Source organism: Syngnathus acus, chromosome 23, assembly GCF_901709675.1.
Source record: "Syngnathus acus chromosome 23, fSynAcu1.2, whole genome shotgun sequence".
In the NCBI taxonomy this organism is placed as follows: domain Eukaryota; kingdom Metazoa; phylum Chordata; class Actinopteri; order Syngnathiformes; family Syngnathidae; genus Syngnathus; species Syngnathus acus.
In genome coordinates, this window is record NC_051107.1 from 1,753,760 (window position 1) to 1,777,693 (window position 23,934).

A 23,934-nucleotide genomic window follows, 5' to 3' on the forward strand; every position below is an offset into this window, starting at 1 on the left:
TTAGCATTCTCTAGGTCAAATGAATTAAATAGTAAAGAGTCAAGATTCGGTGGGACAGAAATTCCTGCATTTGTGAGAATGTCACTGGATGGCATGAAAAGTGTAGGGGAACTGTCTACCTGAGATGGATGTCCTCCCTGCCAGTCTCTGTTTGCCTTGTTGTACTTCGCTGTAATCCATTATTTTCGTCCGGAGGGTCCATAGGTACCAGTTAATGGTCATTAGTTCAGCCATTGTAAATGTTTGGTTCCCCCACCACCAGGCCACATTTCTTCAGTTCCTCCAGTTCACTCACAACGAGAGTTTTGACATCTTCTGGTGTTGCTCCGTTTGTTTTAATCCATATTTTACAGTTCCTGACCCACGTTGCGAGAATCTTGTTTTCCTTCTTCAGTTTGCGTGCGTTCCAGGCTATCTCAGCATTCTTCTTAGTGAGGTGCTCATTTAGGTAAACACCCGTTCCTTGTAGCTTCCTCCCTTGCTTCAAAAGATCCACTTTATGTTTCCTATTTGCGAACCGAATGATAATTTTCGGAGGATCCAGTGGTCGTTTTCGGTTTCTTGGGAGTGTGTGACAAGCGGCAATGATTCCTTTCTGGAGTTCCATGTGCTTACTCTCGAAAAACTGTACTACCTGATCTTCGAGCGTTGACAGCTCGTCCGATGGAGAGTCATCTGTCGAGGGATCCGAAGGACCCGCCGCCCTGGCGTAGGAGCGGTGAGATGTTTTTAGACCCGTGATTATGAGGTCTTCTTGTCGGGAGTACTGCTCCAGTGCATCTACTCTCCGTTCAAGCGACAGGATTTTCTCGTCTTTCTCCTTCGATAAGTTCTTAAGCTCCGTTAGCTCAGACGTTAGCTGGAGCAGGGTGGCTTGCTGCTCTAAAAGTGTGGTAATGTCTTGCCGTATCAGGTCAATGGATGATTTAAGTTCATCGTAACCCTCATTTTTTTTGGAGGGCGGCATAGCGTAAAGTTCGAAAAAGTTAGGCTCTATAAAGTTCAGTTATCAAAACAATTCGGTCACCCGAAGTAGTGCAAAAGTTTCCCTCGTTTGCTAACCGTTTGCTAACTTACGGCCCCGTATCTAAAAAAAGTCTGACAACTGTTCTCCCTGCTGCCCTCTGGGAAGAGGTTTCGCAGCATCCGCTCAGGTTGTGGGTTCAAACCCTCAGGTTGTGGGTTCAAACCCTCAGGTTGTGGGTTCAGTTGGCGGAGCCGGTCTTCACCCTGCCCAGGGTTTGGTGCCCACACACCGTGCCTGTATTGGGGTTAGGCGGGAGGTAAAGCCCTAATTGGCAAGCTCTTCAGACACTAACCCCATCAGCTAATTGGCACGGTGAGTGGGCATCAGTGAAATATTAGTGATTGATTGGTGGATGAATGGATGGATGGAACATAGTGTCAGGACAACAGTTGATGAGAAGAGTCGTCACGTTTTTTCACAGAGCCTCTTTTCAAGCTCACCTCATATGTCATATCTGCATCTTGAACGCCTGGAAAAAAAAAAAGTTGAACTTTCTGTGTGCATTTGTTTTTTGTATTTTTGCGAGAACCTCCTGGCTCTTTCATTTATGAATAGTTCACTGCTTTCCACCTCTCTTGGTTCTGACAGGAGAGCTGTATCAGTTAGAGGGAAGTGAATGTTTGGCGCAACTAATGGCCCTCACGGCGCAGAGTTTGATTGAACGGTTGGGAAAACTTTGACACACCGAGAACAAAGACAGAGTAGCGTCGGGGAGCTTGTGAAGAGCTAAAAAATTCTGGGTGATCTATGTGCAGGGAAGATTGGGGAATAAATAGAGGCGCCTGGAAAGAGCAGACAAAATAAAGATATTGATCTAAGAAGCCGTTTTGAAAACAACCTTCAATTAGGAAACATACCAATCTAAGACTTTGCACAAAGGGGAATAAATAAAGTCCAGCAGTGACTCGATAAGCAGTTATTCTGGAAAGTATTCAACGGCAGGCAGGTTAGAGGTGACCCTGAAAGTGTTGACATGGACTTGATGGACAGATGCTGGGGTGGATCGTGAGCCCCCAGCCCAGTTTCATCAGACCACAAGTACCACCTGCTGCTGCGTGCAATGAATATTCATGAAAAGACTGCAAAAAATGTCCATTGCATCCTGATCACACAAGGCTACAAACATACCGAGGTGGGCTTCATGTACAAGACAGGCAAGGCACGTATGTCCGGCAACACGTCTGTTCCATTCACTTTGGTCCCCCTGGGGTTGGCTTTGTTTTCCAAAGCCGAGTAGATGTACCTCCAATTACAGGTTCTTAGGTTTGTCCTCTGCCAAAGCTCTGAGGAGGATTTTTCCAACTCTGACTGAATGCAAACACGGGATATTTCTGCCACCTGTATTCCCTTACACATGTCAGAAAAAACAATTTTCTTGGAAACCTGTTTCCATCTTTTCCACCTTGTTCCTGTTGCGCTCTTGATTTGCCCCATGCTCCGTATGTCTTACCTGAAATCGTCGTACATATGCCCCCCATGTCTTGGTAATGAAGGTTCAGCCTTTCGTATCTCATTCGTGCGTGTTGGACATGACAGATGAGTAGGAACCTCCAGAGGTTGCGCTCCCCTGGGCTTGCGACAAAGGCAAAGGCTCCTCGGGATGATCAATCAATCGGTTTACACTGCAGGCGCCTGATCGGCCAATTAATCAATCCGTGGGTCCGGCAGATGTCGTCGTTTCTCAGCAAAGCAGACACCGGTGCAGCAGGCACGGTCGGGATCTTCAACAAAGGCCGGGAGGCTTGAAGTGTCAGGGAGTAGAAAGGAAATTGATTTTTCATGTTTCTACCAGGATTTTAAGCTTTGTGCGCTCACAAGCCATTTATTTTTCACCGGAGGATCATTTCCCTAGATGCTCTCCCTGCTTTCCCTGAAAATATCCTTAGAGGCAGCAACCCGAGTTATCTCTGATACGATTATTCATTACCATAAATTCAACTGTTCATGCTTTCCCCCTCAAATATGAGCATATTTTTAAAACCTCAACAAATTCAGAAGAGAGTGTGAGCAAGCTGTCTCAGGATTATTAATCGTCGGTTTGACCCGTGTTCAAAGTCAATGAGGTCCGAACTCCGCTAGGACACTTCATTTTAATGCATTCAGTGAGACGCCAACGGGAACCACCTACGTCTTTTGCACCTTGACCTTTGCGTTGGACTTTTGGTCCCTGTCCCGGGCAGGTCACCCTTCTGATCTGTTGGGGTCGTTGGATCGTCACTCACTGTGCAAATAGATCCCGAGGGGGTGTCATTCTGTCTGAAGTCTGAGGTGATGGCTTCATTTGCCACAGTCCTCCTTGCTTGTTGCAGGAGTTTATATGCACCTTAATAGACAATTAAATAGAAATACCAAATACTTTTCCAACCAACATTAAAATGCCAGTTCTTTTTTAATCTATCATCGGAGTCCCTCGTTATTATTCTATTTGCATCCCGGCCGATCCTTTTTCCACCCTTCCCGCGTCTCCTGTGCCAGCTACACCTCGACCATGCCAATTAACACCAAAGCACAGTCACATTGCACTGCCCTTTGACCTCCACCCCCACTCCCTCACACTCCCCCTGCTTGTCGGAGCCCACTGGACACCCCCAAGCCTGCGGCTTTGCTATCACATTGTGGCAAAGCTCTGTGATAGATGAGAGCAACCGTGACCTCACCGATCTGCAGCGCTGGCGTGGACGGCGTGAAGGGAGCATTGATTGTGATGTTACTCCTGACAAGGCTGAGTTGGACAGGAGGGAGGCGAGGCAAAATACACCAAGGTTATGGATGAGCTGTTGTTAGTTAATACGGTGAGATTTGATTTGTGCCCTATCGATTTTAGCACCCTTGTAAGATTATTTTCATCGAGTGAGCACTCACTGTAACTTTTAAGTCATGCCGTAATATTACAACATAGACGGTTTTATCACTGAGGTGTGAAATGACCATCACATACAGACTTTGAATCCAGTCTTGAAGTTGACGTACAAATTACCAGTCCAGTTATTGGTGATCCGGAGATTTTTCCTTCTGTTAGAGAACACCAAGGAACGAGGGGGAAAAGAAATCCATAGGGGAACAGCAGGTGCCTGACACTGCACTATTCAACTGTGTTCATCATTCTGCCATCCTCCACAACCTTGGTCCACAGCTCAAACTGCGGCACTCGGCTAATTAAAAAACACGATTGTCCTTAATTATTCAACGGCTGGCTAATTGATATTCACAGAGGCATTCACCTCGCCTAAATGATCCGTTTAATCTGACCACCGTGGTCGCAGTTCCATCGCCTTGTCACCCTGGGCCAATGTGCTTCGACACCTAATAGGAACCCAGGAGAGGGTGGCCACAAGTTTAGGGAGGTATAAAAGTTTCTCTTCGGTGGTGGTAAGTATAAATACTTGTCCTGTTTCTCTGTAAATGCCACTCGTATGTCTTTGCAGATTTCTTTCTTCCTCTCCAAACCTTTCATTCAAATTGCATCCGGGCTCAAAGTGGAATAAAACAAGGGCTTCTTCATTCTTTCAGAATCACCTTTTATTATTCTCAATCTGTCGCTTCCCATACCACCGAAATTCATTTCCACAACTTCTGCTCGTCTCATCTTTTCCCTCGTCTTGTTTTTTTTCCCTCCCTCAACTCGTCCTCAAGCCACAGCCGCCTCTTCGTTACAGGGACAAAAGGTGTATGGGTAGTGGTTAGCTCGATGCTATTGTTTGGCCTTTAGCGTGATTAGATTATCTTTTAAAGTCCGCTGAAAGGGAGCGATCACTCGGAAGTAATCCTGACATAGTGTGGACGTCGGGGTCTGAATGTGTCGTCAAGGAGGCGGGCCGACATGCCCGCCAGCAGATTTAATGCGCGCGCAAGGAAAACCCCAGGGTGCTCATTTTCTATCACAACCTCTCCTCCTTTAATGGCACCTTAAGTCTCGCCTTCAGCACACATTTATCTCCGCCTGCCCGCCCAGCCTCTGTGGGTACAGCTGCTCTGGCTGCGGTGTGGATCTATGTGTGTGTGCGCTTCGGATCAATGTCTGAGGTTCTGTTTGTGTCCCACCGTCTGAGTGCATCTTTTGTCTGCAAAGCCGGACGTCTTCAGGCTCAACATTGAGCTTCAGCACGCGTGTGACTCCTCACAAACCCTCCCACTTGCTCGACTTGCTCTTGCAAATCCATTGTCAGCCATGTTTTTGGGGAATTTGGTTCTGAGAATTGAAGTTTCCACCAGGCCGTACAGTTGAGTTCAATTATTCGCTTGTGTGTGATTAATTGGAATATCCTGATATGAACAAAATTAATTGTGATGTAGGGCTGTCACTATTGAATATTTTTTAAACCGATTATTCAATCGATGAATCGAATGACATTTTATTTTGCACGAAATTTGATTACAAAACACTGTTTATCTGGTATTGTTAATGATAAAAACAAGTAAATAACTAAACAATATCACACAGGGATTAAGATACTCATCACCTTTTTTAAAACTGATTCAGTTTTTGGTGCGGTTATTGTTTTAGATTTTTGCAAATCAAGCACAAAAGCTAATCTGTTCTGAAGAATTAATACAAAAATAAAATAATACCTGTTAAGAGGCTGATATTAGCAGGTTTGGATCATTCTAACGTAAAAAAGTGCTTTAAACAATTACTCGATTATTAAAATAGTCGTCGATTAATTTAATAATCGATTATCTGTCGAGTAATCGATTAATTTTGACAGCTCTATTGGTAATTTCTGGCTCTAATTTTCATCCATCAATAAAAGTCATTTTAATTGTCACTCACCAAAGTCGTTATGTTGTGGTCGGAAAAGGCCGACGCTCAGGAGGTGTTAAAAAAATTTCACATTTTGAAAGACTTTACATTGAAAACCCATTGAAATGTGCACTAGAATGTTCCGTACATGACCACACTAACAAATCAATCGCACGTGTCTCAGTTTTGTAGTCCGATAACAGTTCAGCCTCTCTGTGACATCATCAGAGTCATAACGAATGCAGCTCCATCCGCAAGTGAATGGAGTATTTGAACACAGATGCTTATCGGCGCACGGTGAAATTGGATGGGCTAATGCATTTTTTTTTCATTAGGTGTACTTCCGTCATTATCTCGGTCTCCTTCAAACAAAAGCGCTGGCTTCAAGGCCTCATTTGCATTGCTGTTATCCTCCAGAACAGTCCTTTGCAGTGTGTCGGTATATGACATTAATGCATACACATGAAGAAAGGTCTAGCTTATATAAAGTACAACTGTATAGATTGTGAGGCTCAAGTGTGAATAGTAAACCTCTCAATGTTGATAAAGTTCATGGTTATATAAGATATGAATTTTCCTCTTTGCTCCCTTGTTTTCTTTGCTTCCTTAATCAGGAGATTGAACTTGGGGTAAGTCTTCAACAATTTCCAATAAAAGTGTTTTTCATGTTAGAGCGAAGGATTTCTTTTCCTACTTTGTTTTGTCAGCCGTACGTCAATGGCATACACATTTCAGCTGAGGCCTTGAAGCCCACTGCTGTGACTTCAAAAGATGCGTCAATGTACTCTGTTCATTCTGTTAAAACTAAACTTGTTTCTCAAAATTCCGCAAATTCTCCTTTTCTATCTTTTTGAATGTTAATTGAAACTCATAACGTCATGGTTTTGAGTGCCATTCAAAATGCAAGTGAAGTAAAGGTCAATCAATCAGATGCCAACATTTCACACTCCTTTTCAAACCGTTCCGATTCAAATCTGTAACCTTCACCTAAATTACATTTATTTTTCATCTCCACTGTTCGAGATATTCCGGTTATTTTATCCCTTATACTATCAGACGTACGTTCAGCATAGTAAACGTATACGACAGTAATACCCGTTCATACCGATGATTAATATTATCCTTTTTATATCATATGTCCCTGAAGTTGTAAAGGGCATCTAGAAAATGTAAAAAAAAAACAAGCTTAAAAAGAAACTATGTCATTAAGTTTCAGTCTCAAACACACGTTTATTCATCTTTTTATAACATGTTTTTGTGTGTGTGCAGGGCAAGCAGCTGGCGGCTAAAGAGGCCGACCTGAGCAAGCAGGAAGCCTTCTACAAGGAGCAGGTGGCTCGGTTGGAGGAGATGGTGAGTTTGCATCGGGCTGAAAATGACTGCAGGAATGGACAAAAAAAATTCTATTTAACCGCATTTGTCGTATTTTTGGGGACACCTAATAACCAACCTGAAGCAACCTCAAGATCTTTTTTCCCCATTATCCCTTCTCCACACCTCTGCCTCAAGGACAAAGGCTGAAAATGTTTTTCTCTTGTCCATGAAAATTGACACCGCCCCCCAAACTAAATCCTCCACAAACGTGTACAAGGTTCTATCACGTTGTGCAAATGGCAGGTTCACGCGGGGAAGCTAAAAGACCTGCAAGTCAAAGTGCAGGGTCAACGCTACCCCCGCACACTCGTGCTGCTTTCAAATCCCACAATAAAATGCCCTGTTGATACGATCACGTTTCACCTTCATGGAAGAAGGTCAGCATTGCACAGTTTCATTTTCCTCATTTCACCCTCAAAAAGTTTTGTTTTTCAATGTCATATTTATTTAATATATTGGGCAATGAAATTTAGTATCATTTAACTACTTATTAGACTTATTATTTTTTGGGCTATACGGTGCATCGGAATATAAGACACGGTCACAATTCGCAGGTCTATTTTTGAAAATTTTGTCTAACTTTATTGAACTTTGACATCCACCTGATTGTAAGGCACTCTTGTCGATTTTTGAGAAAATTAAAGGATTTTAAGAGCGCTTTATTGTTCGAAAAATACGGTACCGTAAGTGAGACAGAAAAAAATTATAAATCTCTTTTTTTGGGCTTTTTATTAATTTAATGTTCAGTCTTCTGGACTAACAGTTTTTTTATGATACAAGAAAGGGAAATATTTTAATATAAATGACACCACTGGAAATAAACCATATCGTGATAATGGCACGGATTTTAAATGCAGCTTTTAAATCATTATTCTGCTACATTCTCTTGATGATTCAGATGAGGACACCTAATAGTGATAATGACCCCAGAGCTCTTTATTCTTATCTTCTTAAAAACGTGATTTAAAAAAAAAAAAGCACTCGATGGAAAATGGTTGAAAAGATGAGTTTCAACAAGCAGGGAGGCATTATCGACTCCACGTGGGGACCATTCATCAGCTACCTTGTCCTTTGATCAATAACGTGCCGATCAGAGTGTCAACAGATCACCTTCGCACGCCAGAGCGAGGCTGGAAAGGTAGAATAATCAAAAAAAGAGAGTTTGGAGAAAAGTTCGTATCTGATGCATCTCTCCAAAGTCCAGTTTTGCTTAGAAGCTGCATTTCTTTTTTTTGCAGCAAATGAGATTTTGAAACTCCTTGGCAGTATCTCCCCTCGCCGTTTCTATGCCCTCTCGTCTTTTTACCTCAGGCTGCTCTCAACATATTTCACTTTCACGGAAAAGTAGCAGAGGAACACTGCGAAACAGAGAGAGAGAATATAAGCCTGATATATATTGCACGTCTGTTCCAATCCAACATGGCCATTCATCAGAGAGGCTCCCAGTGACAGGCCATCAGCGCGCTTGCAGGCAGCTCAGCCTGATGCCTCCGCTGCTGCTTCTCATTGGGCCCGCAGCGAGCAAATAGCCTCTGAAAACAATATCTATATATTTATTACGTCTTCACTCAATACCTGCCCGCTGTAAAACAATCTCATATTTAACAATCAACCGCCGTGTGTTTTCTTTCCTTTCCGGCGCATCTGTCTCTCTCTGGACTTTCTCTTATCAGCATTTTCCCTCCCACGCAGCACGTTAATTCCATCTTTTTTCCTCCCCCACACGGTATTTTCTTCATCTTTGCTAGCTTGGCGTATTGATGAAATTTGATTTATTTTCGCCTTCCCAAGGAGGACGGTGAGGGTGGCATTAGTCACGAGTGAAAAGATAAAGTGTTTTGAAAAATAAGGGGTATCTTCCGATTTCTCAGGTGATATTGTCCTTATGAATCACATCTGAAAAATCATTTTTAGCAAAAGGAAGTTGCATCCCTCACTTCCCCCTTTGCAGAAATGCTCTGTGGTGCATGTTGTGGTTCCTGCTTAGCTGCAGATAAGCCCCAAGAAGAAGCCATTAGCACCTGCCGCTATTTGCTCCCATTCATTAAAAATGTCCAATTAAGCTAAAGGATGTTTGCATGTTTATTTTAATGCAGCTCCTATCTTTTCCATATCGCCGCAGTGCACTAGCGGTAATGACTTAATTTGTCTTCTGACACCCTGTCACACCCCAGCCTAACCAAAAAACTGTCATTGAATGCTGAGTTGATAGCAATTGATTTGTTTGCAGGGTAAACGCAGGCCGAGGTTTTGTTTATCCAGTGACGAATTTCCAGCTTGGTATGATGTTGTCATTGGTTGTAGAAAATAGATATTCACCTGAAGCTACTTTTCAGTCAGTCGTGGAAATAATATGCCCAATTAACCACAAACTGATTTAAAATTGTCGATGATCATTGATCATTGTGTTTCTGATTTCTTTACCGTATTTTTTCAACAATGAGGCGTGTTTAATTTTGCGAAGTTTCCTTATACAAAGCAGACAATTACTTGGAAAACATATTTTTCTGTCAATTGTTATGCAAATAATATGCCCACTTAACCCGCGCTGGGTTATAAGGTACATTACCCGAAAACAAACCAGCACACCAAATAAATCCAACTTTATTCAACGTCATTTACATAAAGTGCTACTGATTATGGCGCACTATTGATTTTGGAGAAAAATTAAAGATATTAAGTGTGCCGTATAAAAATACGGTACTAGTATTATTTCATTAGCTCGTTTAAAGGGAAAATACTCATTATCCTTTGTGATCCAAAATGGTCCCTCTTGGCTCATCAATCAGTTGCCGAACAATTTGAGACTCAAATTGTGCTTTTCTGATTTTGTGCATCAATGTCCTGAAGCTGGAGTATGACAGTTGCGTGTGACGGTATGCACGTGACGGTGCATACATTATTTATATATTGAAAGTGCCAATCACTGTCGCTGGAGGCCCTTTGTCTTCCCGGATGGATTAGTCCACTGATTAGTGCCAACCCTGCCATTTAGGCAGGTATTACTACTTGGAATTTATGATTCGGTCTCTACCGAGCTGACGGTTCAACTTCAGCACTCCGGAGATTGGAGAATACTTTCCTTCTTTCAACTTAAGGGAGCGCTTGAAAAATCTGCTTTTTTATCTGAAAACTTCAAAAAAAAAAAAAAAAGCTATTTCCAAATTCCTTTTTCCCGTGCTCTTGACAGTTTCTTTGTATAAAATGAAAAGCACTCTGTTCAAGGCCAAGAGGGCACAGATACAGCATGAGCTTACAAGTTAGCGTTCTAACTTTCATTAGTTTTAGTTCTCAGCCATCAAATACAAAACGAGAGAACCGTGACATTGTCTTGTATTTACATTTATACGGGAACAGCAGCAGATTCTATATTCCTTTTACTCCCTGTTGGATTCAAAACAACCCAATTTGTGTTTAACATTCTCAAATGCAACCATTCATCAATTCTAGATTGAGTTTTGACTAATTAATGAACAAGCAGTCATCCATTTGACCTAATGATAAACAATGACCCAATTCAAATCTTACTCCCATGTCCAGCACATACAAAGGGTATGTGAAATGCAATTTACATATCGATGTCACAAAATGGCCGTCATCTTTTTGAATTATTTACCACAGGTGTCCCATTAATGTCGGACCGTTTTTCACAGTTGTCATGTCCCATCTCGCGTTGGCTCTCCAACACGATTATTGATCCTTTTTTTAGCAGTGCAGCTCATTCCTATTGATCTTTCCAGAATGATGACAAATGTCTTCCTTTATGAGAAGGTTAAGCTCGTACAGATACAACTTATCTAGCCGTCCAGCTATTCATCCATATACCTGTTAAATACAGTAACTCGGACATTTCACCAAATCAAAATTCTTTTGTGTAAAATGTGTACTGCGTCCACTCCATCATGGCATCCCTTGCACTTTACAACCTCCTGACTACTCCATCATAAATGTGCGAAACATCCAGCCAAGGCAAGACTTTCCTTGAGCAGTTTAAATGTGGTCGCAGTGAATTTATATCGCCGTGTTTAAAGAAGTCATTCAGATGGAGTGGCCACGCGATGGCTTCATTTACGACGTCCCCTCCAGCGGGGGATTTTGACCCGTTGTTTGTACACTGTTGACTAGCAACCCTCTGACCTTCCATGCTTGCCGCTTGTTGTTTTTCCAGCTGGTAATAGGCCTCTCCTCACAGTCATTTTTTTCCCCCACAAATGACAGGGATATCATTGAAGTGTTTCATATTACTCTGATTGCTTTTATCTGAAAAGTAGCCTTGCATGGTTTTGTACAAAGCACATTTTCCCCAAAAATAATTTAGACTCTTGAGCCTGTTTGTTTTTGTCTACAGAGTGCTCAGTCCTACAAGGTCACCACTGAGAACTACCACAAAGCCGCTGACCAAGTGAATGCCAAGTTCAAGTAAGTCCCCACTCACTTATTCCAAGACTTTCAAGTCAGCGCTATCCGAAATGAACATATTCATCGCAATTCTGTGCCTTATATTGAATTATATGCAAGCCACATTGTAACCAGTGGCTTTCAATCAGGGGCAGCATTAGTGAAGCCCATTAACTCATGTTGATGATGCAGCTGAGTGATAAGCCTGATGGTATGTTGATGATAGCTGACGGGGCTTTTCTTATGCTCGTTTGAAGTGGTAGTTTACGAAGACTTAATAGGATGTAGTTAATTGAAGTTAGGGCAATACTTCTTGAGCATCTTAAACGGAATTAAAAAAGTATAGTCAAGGGACATCGCAGTACGTCGGGGCCATACATCCGTCCATGCAAGGTTGAGTTGCGGAGACAGCAACCTGAGCAGAGAAGCCAAGAATACCTATCCCCAGCCACTTCATTCAGTTTTTCCGGGTTTGGATCCAGAGATGTTCCCAGACTACCTGAAAGACTTTCTCTCTAGTGTGTCGTGGGTCTTCGGGTTATGCCTGGAACATTTTACCAGGGAGGCGTCCAGTAGGCATGTCCAAACCATCTCATTTATGGTTCTACTCTGAGCCCCTCTCAGATAACCAAAGAACCCAGACACCCTGCAGAGGAAACTCATTTTGACTGTATTGGTGATGTCATGACCCACAGCTCCTGACCTTTGGTGAAGGTGGAAAGGTCAAATCATGGACTTATTCACCATGCAGAGTCCGCATCACTGCAGATCCTGCACCAATGCACAATTCTTCTTTCATGACCCCAAGACACTTGAACTCCCCCACTTGTGGCAGGATCTCATTCTAACCCGAAAGGGCATTGCACCTTATTCCAATTTAGAACCAAAATTTGGAAGTGCTGATTCTCATCGCAAGGTTGTGAACAGAATCGGTGAGAAAGGGCAGCCTTGGCGAAGTTAAACCTTCATTGGAAACATATCTGACTTACTGGAGGTAATGCGAGTGTGACTCGCCGTAAAGGGAGCGAGCAGACCATTGGGTCCACACTCGTATGCTGGTATACCCGTAACCCTGATAGTGTAAAGATTGATTACAGTAATGAGGCCATTTGCTGAAGAAGGTAATAATAAACTAGCATGTGTGTAACATGTATCCAACACACACATGTAACCCAAGTACTTGAAGAATCTTTCCCCATTCTCGTTCCATCCGTCTTCTTAATAAGAGGCCATTAGACTCCATAGTAATGTAGGGAAAGTGGATGAGGATGCCGCGAACGGTGGGGGCCAAATTGGGCCCCGGCCCTCAGGAGGCTGCGTTTATTGTGTTAGCTTGTCATTAGCCAGTGCTAACACCGGGATCATTGTCTCCCTGAGAAATGTTGGAAACTGATTAGTGTGGCCCACCAGGGGTGTAGCGCTGGACTTGTGCAGGCTGGAACTGAGACTTCCCAAATCACATTAAAGCGAGAGGAGTTGGGGGGTGGGAATCACTCACCGGAATAACATTAGTGCCAAATGACGGCCCTGGCTGCGAGCGAACGTCGGTCCTAACAGGTTGGGTAGTCATGTGACACAGGCATGTGTACAAAGACTTTCGATTGGCTGATTGGATTAAAGAGGGTGCATTAGGACGATTGTAACTGGATTACAATGACGATTAGAAGAGGGGGAGGGGGTCTCTGCGCATGTGTGTGCTAATTAAATGTCGAGAAGGTCTGGTGGAACATGGGATGCGGCGTGGCGATCAGAGCCGAGGGTTAATTGGATGTAACGAGGCCTCTTTGGCTATAGCTTGATCATCTCCGCTAGCGATGGAGTTGTGAGCACCTTATATGACGTTGGCTGCTGGGTCTCCCATCGAGAGATTAGATTCTATCTGTGGAGAGACTCGGGTTGATTGGTGTTGGTTAATATAATAGTGTGATCTGAGTGTTCATCAACATGAAACAGTAGGAGCTAACGGTATGCCAGAAACCAAAGTTCAGTTCATATTTGTCCCTTACCAGAATTGCTTTGGTACCCTAAAGTCCATGAATCTACATCAGGGGTGTCAAACTCATTTTTTTCGCGGGCCGCATTGTAGTCATAGCTTCTTTCGGAGGGCCATTATGTAAATGTATGAGCACCTCATATTATATCCAGTAAAAGCTACAAAACAAACTGACAAATAACTCGTTTTCAAATCAGACGAGTAAAAACTGGTCAAATATAAAAAAAATAGATATTAAAAGTGAAGACAATTTGCAATTCTAGTAATGACACGAATTTGATGCACAATTTTCTTCGCGGGCCACATAAAATGATGTGGCGGGCCGTATCTGGCCCCCGGGCCTTGAGTTTGACACCTGTGATCTACATTAACAACCTGAAAGAAGAACCTATTAGACTGCCAATTAAATTTTGCAATTGTAGTACAGTTGTGCCCATTCCCATAGCAACACGATGGAAACATAATTTTTTAAAAAAGACTACCCCAAGGAAGTAAGGAATGGAAATGCCTTCTAGGGGATGCATCTCGTGTCAGCAATCCATAACACAGCTCATAGTATGTGCTAAAGGTGTTATGGGTTTCCGCCCCGGAGCGTCCAGCAGCAAGCTTTCATTCCTGAGGTACAGTACGCCGTCATTTTCCTCGGCGATGTTGAAAAATAAATGAAAGTGTGAGAGGTGGGACCTCCTGGGAAGGAAGGGCGTGCGCTTATGTAGCTGTTTCTTGCCATTTTTTATTCCCGCCAGAGTACGACAGAGCGCTCCCAACTGAAACGAGACGATCGTCACTCTGACCTCGTTACAACCTCTGACTTTCAATACGACTGTTGCAAAGAACTTTTGTCATTTTAAAAACTTTATGCAATGACACAATCGCAATGTAGGGCTCCAAAGTCTCAAAAACGCTAAGAAATAAAACCTGCGTTGTTTTGCTATAGTGTAACATTCTGCTTTATAGGATAATGCTATCGCATATCTTGCAACAATCGAGTAAAACTTTAATAATATATATATATCACATACATCACTTTTGATTTTGGAAGAAAGGAGATCGCCTAGACAAGACAGTTGTCGTGCCTCGCCTGTGCAAATGCGAAGTGAAATATAACCCGACATTAACCATGGTATTAAACTGATTAAATTTTAGTATCTAATTAAATGTTAGCCAAATGGGCCCCAGGAAGTCACAAACATGATCTTCCTCTTGTAGATCTCTGCTTCTCAAATGTTTTATATATGGTATATGTACATCTGGAATACATGAGCGATAATGCAAAACCACGGTACGTTCGTCACACCATTTTCACTTTGACCCGCTTTTCGACGGCAGATAAGCGATTCCCCGTCTTACCCCTCACCGCTGATTTATACTCTGCCACGTCTGTCGCTAGTTGTTTTTTTCTTCCACTGACACTTTATCGCACTGTCCGGCGTTTCAATTCGTGACCTTTCTCGCTCGGCACGTATGGAAAGGTGCGTATACGGCACGTGCGTTAGACTCGGTGTCCCGATGGGGCGAACTGCCAGCCTTGTAAGAAAGTAAAAGATATAAGATTATGCAAAGGGATGAAAGAAAACGGGGTCCTAAGCTTCCTGTCAACGCTAACCTTTCGCCGGCTCACTTTAACCCGGTTCCCTGTTGAATTGATGTTGCGAATGGTGGCGAATGAATAGCGTTTCGTAAGCTTCCGCCAGACACACGCCTCCGCTGCATCTTACCTTGATGTATGTGTTTGTGTGGAGATCAAAACCGCATTGTTGGGTCTTTGTGTTTAGAACTGATTATGTCGGTGTTGGCCGCAAAGAATTGGAGCTCATTTTTTGTCTGTCATGTCACGTCACTGTCGGTCATCTGTCGGATGACCTGTAGGATCTGATGATGATCTGATGATCTGTAGGATACAAAAGTTACTTTATCTATTGTTTATTTAATGCCTTCTTTCAACAATGTTTTTTTCCTCCCCCGTTTTTTTTTCTTCAATTTAATCCTCTAGCCAGTCGTTTCTTTATCTCAAGGTGAATATAAAGTCCTCCATAACCCTCCCAAAAAATGCTCATCATGCAACTTTTTTTTATATTTATGGTCAAGTTGGTGCTCCCAACGGATAAAATAATCCACCAATTGATTGTTTGCAGATTAATAATGAATTGGCGCCAAAGAACCAAGAGTCAGATGTTCTTCCAATTCAGTACACAGCTGACATATTTTAACCAACTCAGCATTTTTCTCGATTCCAGTTTTGTTTGTGAGTTACCGAATTAGAAGACATCCAAAGCCGAAAACGCTGAAATTAGTCAAAAAATACCCTGCAAAATGTAAATAAGGTGTTGAGCCAGGGCTTTTTTTGGCTATTTGTTTAAATGACAAATAACCATGCCTCCGAAATGAGCGAAGCAGTTAGTTGTTGATTATAAAGCAAAAAAAAAGGTCACTCCCCAATTTAATTAGTCAAGATGACAGGAGTTCATTTGCAGTAGTGAAGTAGCGAGCCGATGTCGCGCAGAGGCAACCTCGCTGTCAGGTGAGGTCTGCTGCCTAATTTTGTTCCCATGGCAACCGAGGATACGGTCAGCGGAGGAGCCAGAAGTCAATAACGGCTTTAAAAGCTCTTCTCAGGGCTGCCAAAAGCTCACACGTTTCATTCATGTCGACTCCTCACACCCTTTTCCCCTTTTTTTTGTCCATTTTCTTCCATCCACTCTGATGCACTCACTGCGGGGGGTCACTTGGGTCCAACGAGAAAAGCAAAAAGCATTCTGTCATTTTTCTCTCTAACTGGATCATTTATATTTATCTACCCCCCGCTGTCGTGACACTTACCTTAACTGGAGAGAACATGAGAGCTATTTAAGGGATGAGCGGCACCCTCCCCTTAACCCTGTTAACCCCTAAGTGGACCCAAATGATGATAAATACACAACGTGCTGATTGGGAACTCAATCTGGCAGCAGGACCAAAGTGAACTGTCCAACGGGACAGGTTTTTTTTTTTGGATTGATTGACCTGTGTGTTGTGAGCTGAGGTTAGCTAAAAATGATCACAGTAAAACGAATGAATTTAGGATTTGGTACAAAAGGTCTCAATTGGTAGAAAAACGTCAGGTTTTATGGACGTAATAAAGCTTCTGTTTTTAAAATATATCCTGAGGCATTGCAAGAACAATAATACAATTTAAGTCTCTGCATCGGCATTAAAAAATATGTAGTCTGTTACGGAAAACCATAATTACCGTATATTTTGGTCTATAAGGTGCACTTAAAATTCTTTAATGTTCTCAAAAACAGTCTGTCTTACGTATTGATGTCGAATTGAAGTTGAGTTAAGTATATTTATTTGCTGTACTGTTTTTTTCCCCCGCGTTTTCCATCTATATATGGAAAGTACGTTTTTCTACTTTTGGAGTTTTCCACTTATTTTATTATCAATTAAACCCAAACGTAATTACCACAAAATCATGTCGATGTACATTTTCTATAGGTTAGCAAGGTTATAGAAATCAATCCCTGTATAGGCTCGAAGTCATGCATATTGATCGCAATATGTCCTCGGCTCTCCGTCAATAAGTCGTGTAGCCATGCGAGCACACTCAAGGTCCCCCCCCTTACCCACACCCCATGCAAAAGTGCTGACGTGGGTTAAATAACGGCGGGGACACCTTGAGGAAGGAGACATTTTGAAGGGGAGTGAGCAGGTAATCTGTTGTAGCTAATTACATGTTAAGTGAGACGCAATATTACTCTGGTCCTCCTTTCGACCTTTTTCCCAGTTGCCAGCTTAGTATAAAAGTGTTTCCCTTTATTTGTGTTATTTAGATGTAAAAAAAAAAAAAAATCATTCATGGTATCTTCCATGTTATCAATTCGTCATGCCGTAAAATGGCCACCACAGTTTATTTTACCGCTGTCAATATTGAATTGGGTGCGTAGTGGTTCTTGTGGCACCTGGTCTCAGGCTTACTGTAGACACAGCACAACACTAACAAAATTATTATTTTTTTTAAATCCTCTTGCTCTGTCTCTTCTCTCTCACAAGAGTCCATTACCGGTGATAAACATTGCGCTTTGTATCAGCGGGATGCACCTGGCATTACCGACGATGCCTAAGAAAGCAATTAGTGGCCCATCTCGTCGCGGTAGATGCCCAGAGGCGGTGTAATGAGTGCGTGCCAGGATCAGTACAAGAAGCAAAAAATTTTGTTGTCTAGTACCTCGAATGCAGATTAAAAGAAATGTTAGCCACTAGGGGGTGTCGTGATATTCAGATTCGAAATTTTTGGGTAGCAAGCCATTCCAAGTTTACAATTTGCTAAAGCATTAAAATTTAATATGTGAAGTTGTTTCTTATTCCATTTCACATCTGCGGTAGCTTAAGCAATTTTTATTTATTTTTGCCCCTTCGACTCTAACGCTGCGATAATTTGTGACCTGCACCGGCACAATTCCAAAACCACCATGCGGCGTTTTGAATCGGTTTCCTGCTGCATTGCACTCTGGGTAATGACCCATAGTTTCTAAATCCCCATCTTTGCATCTAACAGGGGGATAATTTCTCACTCCGGGTGGGCGACTCAAACATCTGATTGCGACGACGGGGGACCTGGCTTCAATTTGCTGACAGGCCACAAAAAAAAATAGACGTTTTAGTGCGACCGGCGGAGGTTCCTGGGCACTGGCGTGAATAAAATGATCGCGTAATAGCCTTCACGTGCGCACATGTCGTCATTATGGATCTTTATGGCGTTTGGGAAGCGTCACACAAAAGCAGTTAGACAAGGCAAGGCGGCATGAATGCCAGCTAGCGCCGCGCGCCGAAGTCGAGCGGAACGTCGAGCCTTAGCATCTGGAAAATACCGGTTTGTACTGCCGCGCTAAAGCTGCAGTAGGCCTCGGGGACACACTGAGTGCACCGAGCGAGTGATGGCTTGCTTTCAAGCAGACGCTTAGCACTCAAGCTTTACAACACCTTTCTGGAGATGCTAAAAGACAAAAAAAAGAAATGCTTTATGATCTGCTGCCGTTGTCAGGGAGCAATTACTGATCGATAAAGATACCCAGAGGATGGATCAATATTTTGCTCGGCAGTTCATTTTTTGGAAGGTTTTCTTGGTAGTACGTGGAAGATAAACTTTGCGGGAATTTTACCAAAGCATGATCACTCTTGTAATTCCGTGTCTGTATTACCAATCATCTCCATTGTGTAATCCGGTACATTGATTTGCACAATAACTCTCCCAGTATTGGTCCCCTGGTACCGATGCATTTCCCTTTCCTTGTGGGTCAAGCCGTTTACGAGGTTTTGATTTGTCCATTTTTGAAAGGTTAGACAGTGACTGGATTGGATTTTTTTTTTTCCACCGCTCAGCGATTTTTTTAATGGCGATTCTTGCTTCAGGTGCTTTGAACTGGAATGACAGTAAGGGAATCTTCTCACCATAGACTGCAATATTGCTCAATGGGCCGCATTGGTCTCCCTTAAGAACCACAGATGTTCGTCACTTTTGCTTTTATTTTTCCCTACCCTGGCAGATTTTATTCCCGACCTTATGTTCCCTTATTTTGCCTTCTTTCTTTCCCTTTCACAGGCGCTACGAGACATATCCGGTATGCACCGACCTGCAAGGCCAGATCCTTGCGTGCTACAGAGAAAACACTGGCAAAACTCTCCATTGCTCCAACATAGCAGCCATGTACCTGCAGTGTGTCAACAACGCCAAACTGGTGTGAGGTTTTTGATATTCCTGCTTTTGCTTGTGTTAATGTAATTTAAAAAAAAATGTTGGAATGCTGATTTAATAACTCGCTTGTTTTGTCTGTGAAGAAAAATAAGCATGCGGCTGCACGGATAGACGACATGTAAGTTGGCTTTAGCGACATTTTGGGTGAGAATTTAGGAAGGACTCATGCACCAAGTCACAATACAATAAAACTTATTTTTTTTGTAGTTTTTACCTATATTTTATACAAATAACGCATATCTTTCATTTTCTGTATCTGATGCACGTCATGGCGTGATTCGTAAGTTGCATAAGGTGTTCAACAGATCAAGGCATATTCCACAATGCAGTTTTTTTCACAACTCAAAAGTAATAACCCTCTCGGTCTACTCTGCAGTGCTCAGGGAAATATTTTGGGTAACACATTTTGTTAAAAGTTACACCTGCTGTCACATAAGAAAGCCCGAAATAGTTTGTGTGCTGAAAATGTTATACTCACGACTTTTGACTGGATTTGTTCCACCAACTTGTGTTGAGGAGTGTTGAGGCAACGAGGAGATTTTTGAGTTATGAAGAAAATGTGGAACATGTCTTGCGACGTGTTGAACCTTAAACGCATTTCAACTGATTATTTGGATTTACATTATTCCCTATGGGAAATATCGCTTTGGATTTTGAACAAATCCGTTTTAACCAGACGTTCTGAAACTGAGATTCCACTTTGTTACTACCGCAAATATGCTTTTTAAAAAAAAAAATCCAAGGATCCAGATTGTTTGAAATCCTTCTAAATTCTCACAATAGGCTTCCGTAGCTTATTCGATTTCTAGATTGTATCCCTCCAAATAAGCATAAAACCTGCACATTGAGTTCTTTGACAGTAGAATGTAGTTTCCATGTGAATACTCGTACCCAGATCACCACTTTCAATGTCAGTCTTTATTTCCTTAATACCTGCCTACAGAGGCAAGTCTCCTCTGTGTGTGTCTTTTAATGACATCATCTCTGCACAAGTCTTTCCCTCGAGCGTCAAGTTAAAGTCGCACCGAAGGCACTCCCGCGGATGCTAACTTGATTTCCGGGCACTCAGTATGCGATCTATAACCAACCGCTAGCCTCCCAAAAAGATTTCTATACATTCATGGAGGTTTATTTATTAGATTTTCTTCTCTTTTACAATTTCATTGTTTTTACGGCAAACGAGGTCAACTCGATATGAAAGTCACATGCCGGTCGATTTTTAAGCTTTGCGTCATGTAAATTGCAAAGATGTTTTATTCATGGCGCTGGTGCGCTGAGTTCTAGCGACAGCTACCTGTGGCTTCGTCAGGGGCGCTATTATATGATCTTGTAGATCGTTTTTGAAGCGAGCCTGGAGACGATACGATAATCCCGCCCCCGTGTTTATCGGCCTACGGCAATCACCGCATACTCTTGCCCGTCCGGACTTTATCTAACTTGTTTTAAAAGTCATTAGGTGCCACAGAGACACATTTGTGATAAGGCTCTAAAGCAATAATATGCAGAGTGACACAGCTAAAAAGGAAAAAAATTATGCTGATAGCTATGACCGCGATTGGGATGTTTACACAGTTTTATCAGAACCAAAGCTGCGCAAGCATACAAATGTCAAAAGGTGTGATTTTGACCCTTAAACCTGCTCCCAACCAAAACCGCTTCAGATCTCTTTGCCCTTCTCTGCCCTTCATCCGAAATCCAGATTAAAAACAACAAATCCCCAAATCTCACTTTTCTAAGATTGACTCTTCAACTCGAGCCAGACGGAACAACAGCAGACTTTTGTCACTGATAATTACTCTTATCGCCAGAGTCATTGATGGCATTTCGACCCGTTTCCACCGCCTTTAACGCCCCTCGTAGCAATTCCTTCTCCCGACGTCCTTAGTTCGCATTTCTAATGCATTCGGCACTTAACACGTCCAGATAGCAAACAGTGAGTCGGAAGCAGCCGAAGGGCAAGCAGGATAAAGCCCGTCTCTTTCCCTCTCCTCCCTCTCGTTCCCTTTCAGCGAGTTTATCACCCGGCCCGATCTCTGCCGTGTCCACGGCCGCTCTCCCTCATTGCGTATTCCCGCCGCATGAGTGGCCCCTGCTCCCTATCTTTCCCTTGCCTACTTCATTTCTTCCCCTGACCCTTCCGTCGCTCTGCCTCGCATTCTCCAGGCGCGCTTGTGTTCTCAGGGTTTTGCAAGTGTGATAATGAAAAAGAAAGCTGCTAGGATGAATAGCAAGTCTCATGCTTTTAGAGTTTTGATTAATTAGTCAGGCAGGGGTTGGGATTGACGCATTGAAACCCTCCATAAATCAGATTTTTTTTTAGAATTAGTTCTGTCACTGGTGGATATTTTTTCAAAAGGATTAATAGATCGATTACTCAGTCGATTAATCGGATAAAAAAATTATTTTGCATCAAAATATATGACAAAAGCATTTATTGTTGTGATGAAAAACAACAACTAAATAATAACTAATAATTAAACAATATCTTTCATAATATTCTATATCGATTGTCTCCATCGATTAATCTCAAAGCGATTCAGTTATTGGTGCGGTCATTGTTTTCCGAAATAAAACAGACCTTTGCAAATGTTTTGTTTTGGTTCAACACAAAAAATAATCTGTTTTCATTAACTTATTACAAAAAATAATTAATAATTGCTGCTAACATTAGAAGAGTTGGACAATAAAATTGTAAAAAAAAAAAAAGTCTATACGATTACTCGATTATTAAAAGAGTTGTCGATTAATCCGATAGTCGATTACTTGTCAGTTAGTTTCGACAGCTCTACTCAGAATGTTTTTCAATTTTATCTTTGATAAATACTTCTTCTTGTGTGACCTTGACCAAATTTCCTAGCAGTAAGACAGTCGATTCTAACCGGTGCAATAAAAACACAGCAAAGACCTGATTGGTCACAGGAAATTGGCACCTTTAAGCCACCTCTCGTCTCATCGATGGTGTTGATTTTTTCGCCTCTTCCTGACCGATAAAAAAAAAAAGGACAAACAAGTGTGAGGCTGAGCAACAAACTCCACCTGGTGCCATCAATTTACTCCACCAAGGGTCAATAGATAATGAAACCGTGTAGAGCTGTGGATATCTTGAGCTTTCCTTTTTGGCTCTGGAAATAGTTTTAAATTTATGCTTCTAATGCCTCAAAAGTTCCGCACCATTTTTCAATGATAGTTACTACCATGAGATATGGATTCTTAACCCCGCCCATCCTCTTTAGCCCCGACAATGTTACTACAGAGCCAATTTGCAGTAAACTGAAATATGTCCATAGCACGGTTGATCAATAATCGGGACTCTTGGAGGATCTGGACTTGTTTAATCCTCAAACCATACTGCATCACTCGCTTTGAAGTTCTTTCCCTTGCGGGCTTCTTCTTCATTTCCCCACCTTCATCCTTCTTTTAAGGCAGTGTTCATCCAGCATCTTTAGCCACAGCAGCCGGGTTCAAATGGTTATTGACAGCCAGCGCCGGGGATTTGTGGTCGCACTTATCTCGAACACGAAATCCACTGCCCTTGGGTGCTCTCTCGATGGCCCCCCCTCCCTCCTTTCCGCCATCCCTGTTCACTTTTATTGTACTCGCATGCCTACTTTTGTTTCATCCACCCTGTGTGACATAATCTCTTAGTGTTTATCTATTTTTATTTTGAGCTTTTTTTTTTTTTTTTCTCCAGACCAAGTTGAGGACCGGGGGTTAAGGAAGAAAAGGGATACGAATGGTGGCGCAATCAAGAGTTTATTGTGTGGGATTACCGATTATCGACCGAGCGACAAACGACCAAGAGAAAGAAGATCGAGGCAGCACTGAAATGCACACCAAGTCAGATCTGAAGCCCTGTCATGTACCTCTCCCGTGGAAGTAGCATGGAGGCAGAGACACTTTTCCCCGTTTGAGGCCTTAGAATGATACACAGAAAGCGAAAGCCAGACCCGAACACCTCCAGCACCCGTAGAAAGATATTTTCGCAAACAGTCCTATTTTGATGTCATAACTCTATGCACAATCAATTGTATTTATGTACACGATGAATTCGGTCACATCTGTGTTGTATTCCCGTCTTATTGATGTAAGTCTCCCGACCACCATGTGATCAGAAGAAAATAAAAGATACTACAAATATTGTCGAACTATCTCCCTCCCTTCTATTTATTAATATTCAGCAGGCGCCCCGTGTCTCGCGTGTCTTATGCTAATAACGGCGGGCATCTTTGATGGATGTGTGTTTTGTCGCAGCGACATTTTGCCAAGATGAGCCCGGGGAACCATTGCCGTCCGGCTCCTTGCCTCCATTTTTTTTTTCTCCGCCATGTCCCTGCTCAGTCTCCCGGGCTAATGTCGTCATGGAGTAGACAGATTCTCCATGCTTTCTAAACTCTTTGACTCCGACTTTTTGGGTTGAGTTTGATGTGCAGGCAAGGTGATGGCTGAGAGGATACAATCTTAATTCCGAATCATGAGGAGAAAGTGAGCGTGGGTGATGGACAGAGGAGGGAGAGACGAAGGCTGTGTGCATGCAAGCATGTGATTCTTGTGATTAATCCCCTCCCCCTTCTGTCTGTCAGTCAGCTGGCCTGACTTCTGGACTCTCCCGGAGGTTAAGGGTTGACTCGGAGTATACTGTGTATTGGAGTGCTTTTCTAAAGGTTGCG

At 42.5% G+C, this 23,934-nt stretch overlaps 1 protein-coding gene across 3 annotated transcripts in view; it reads left to right on the forward strand.

Moving 5' to 3' along the window:
* The window catches only part of chchd3a (coiled-coil-helix-coiled-coil-helix domain containing 3a), a 40,756-nt gene extending 17,344 nt beyond the window's left edge, over nucleotides 1-23,412 (forward strand). For 2 of the 3 annotated variants that reach the window (XM_037243568.1, XM_037243570.1), the window contains exons 6-10: nucleotides 7,038-7,121; nucleotides 11,491-11,561; nucleotides 19,115-19,250; nucleotides 19,351-19,385; nucleotides 22,959-23,412. In XM_037243568.1, coding sequence (XP_037099463.1) covers nucleotides 7,038-7,121; nucleotides 11,491-11,561; nucleotides 19,115-19,250; nucleotides 19,351-19,385; nucleotides 22,959-22,968 — 336 coding nt within the window. In that variant the 3' untranslated portion in view covers nucleotides 22,969-23,412. The remainder of the gene's footprint in view (nucleotides 1-7,037; nucleotides 7,122-11,490; nucleotides 11,562-19,114; nucleotides 19,251-19,350; nucleotides 19,386-22,958) is intronic. The other variant, XM_037243569.1, reaches the window with a different exon arrangement.
* Nucleotides 23,413-23,934: the final 522 nt, after the last annotated feature.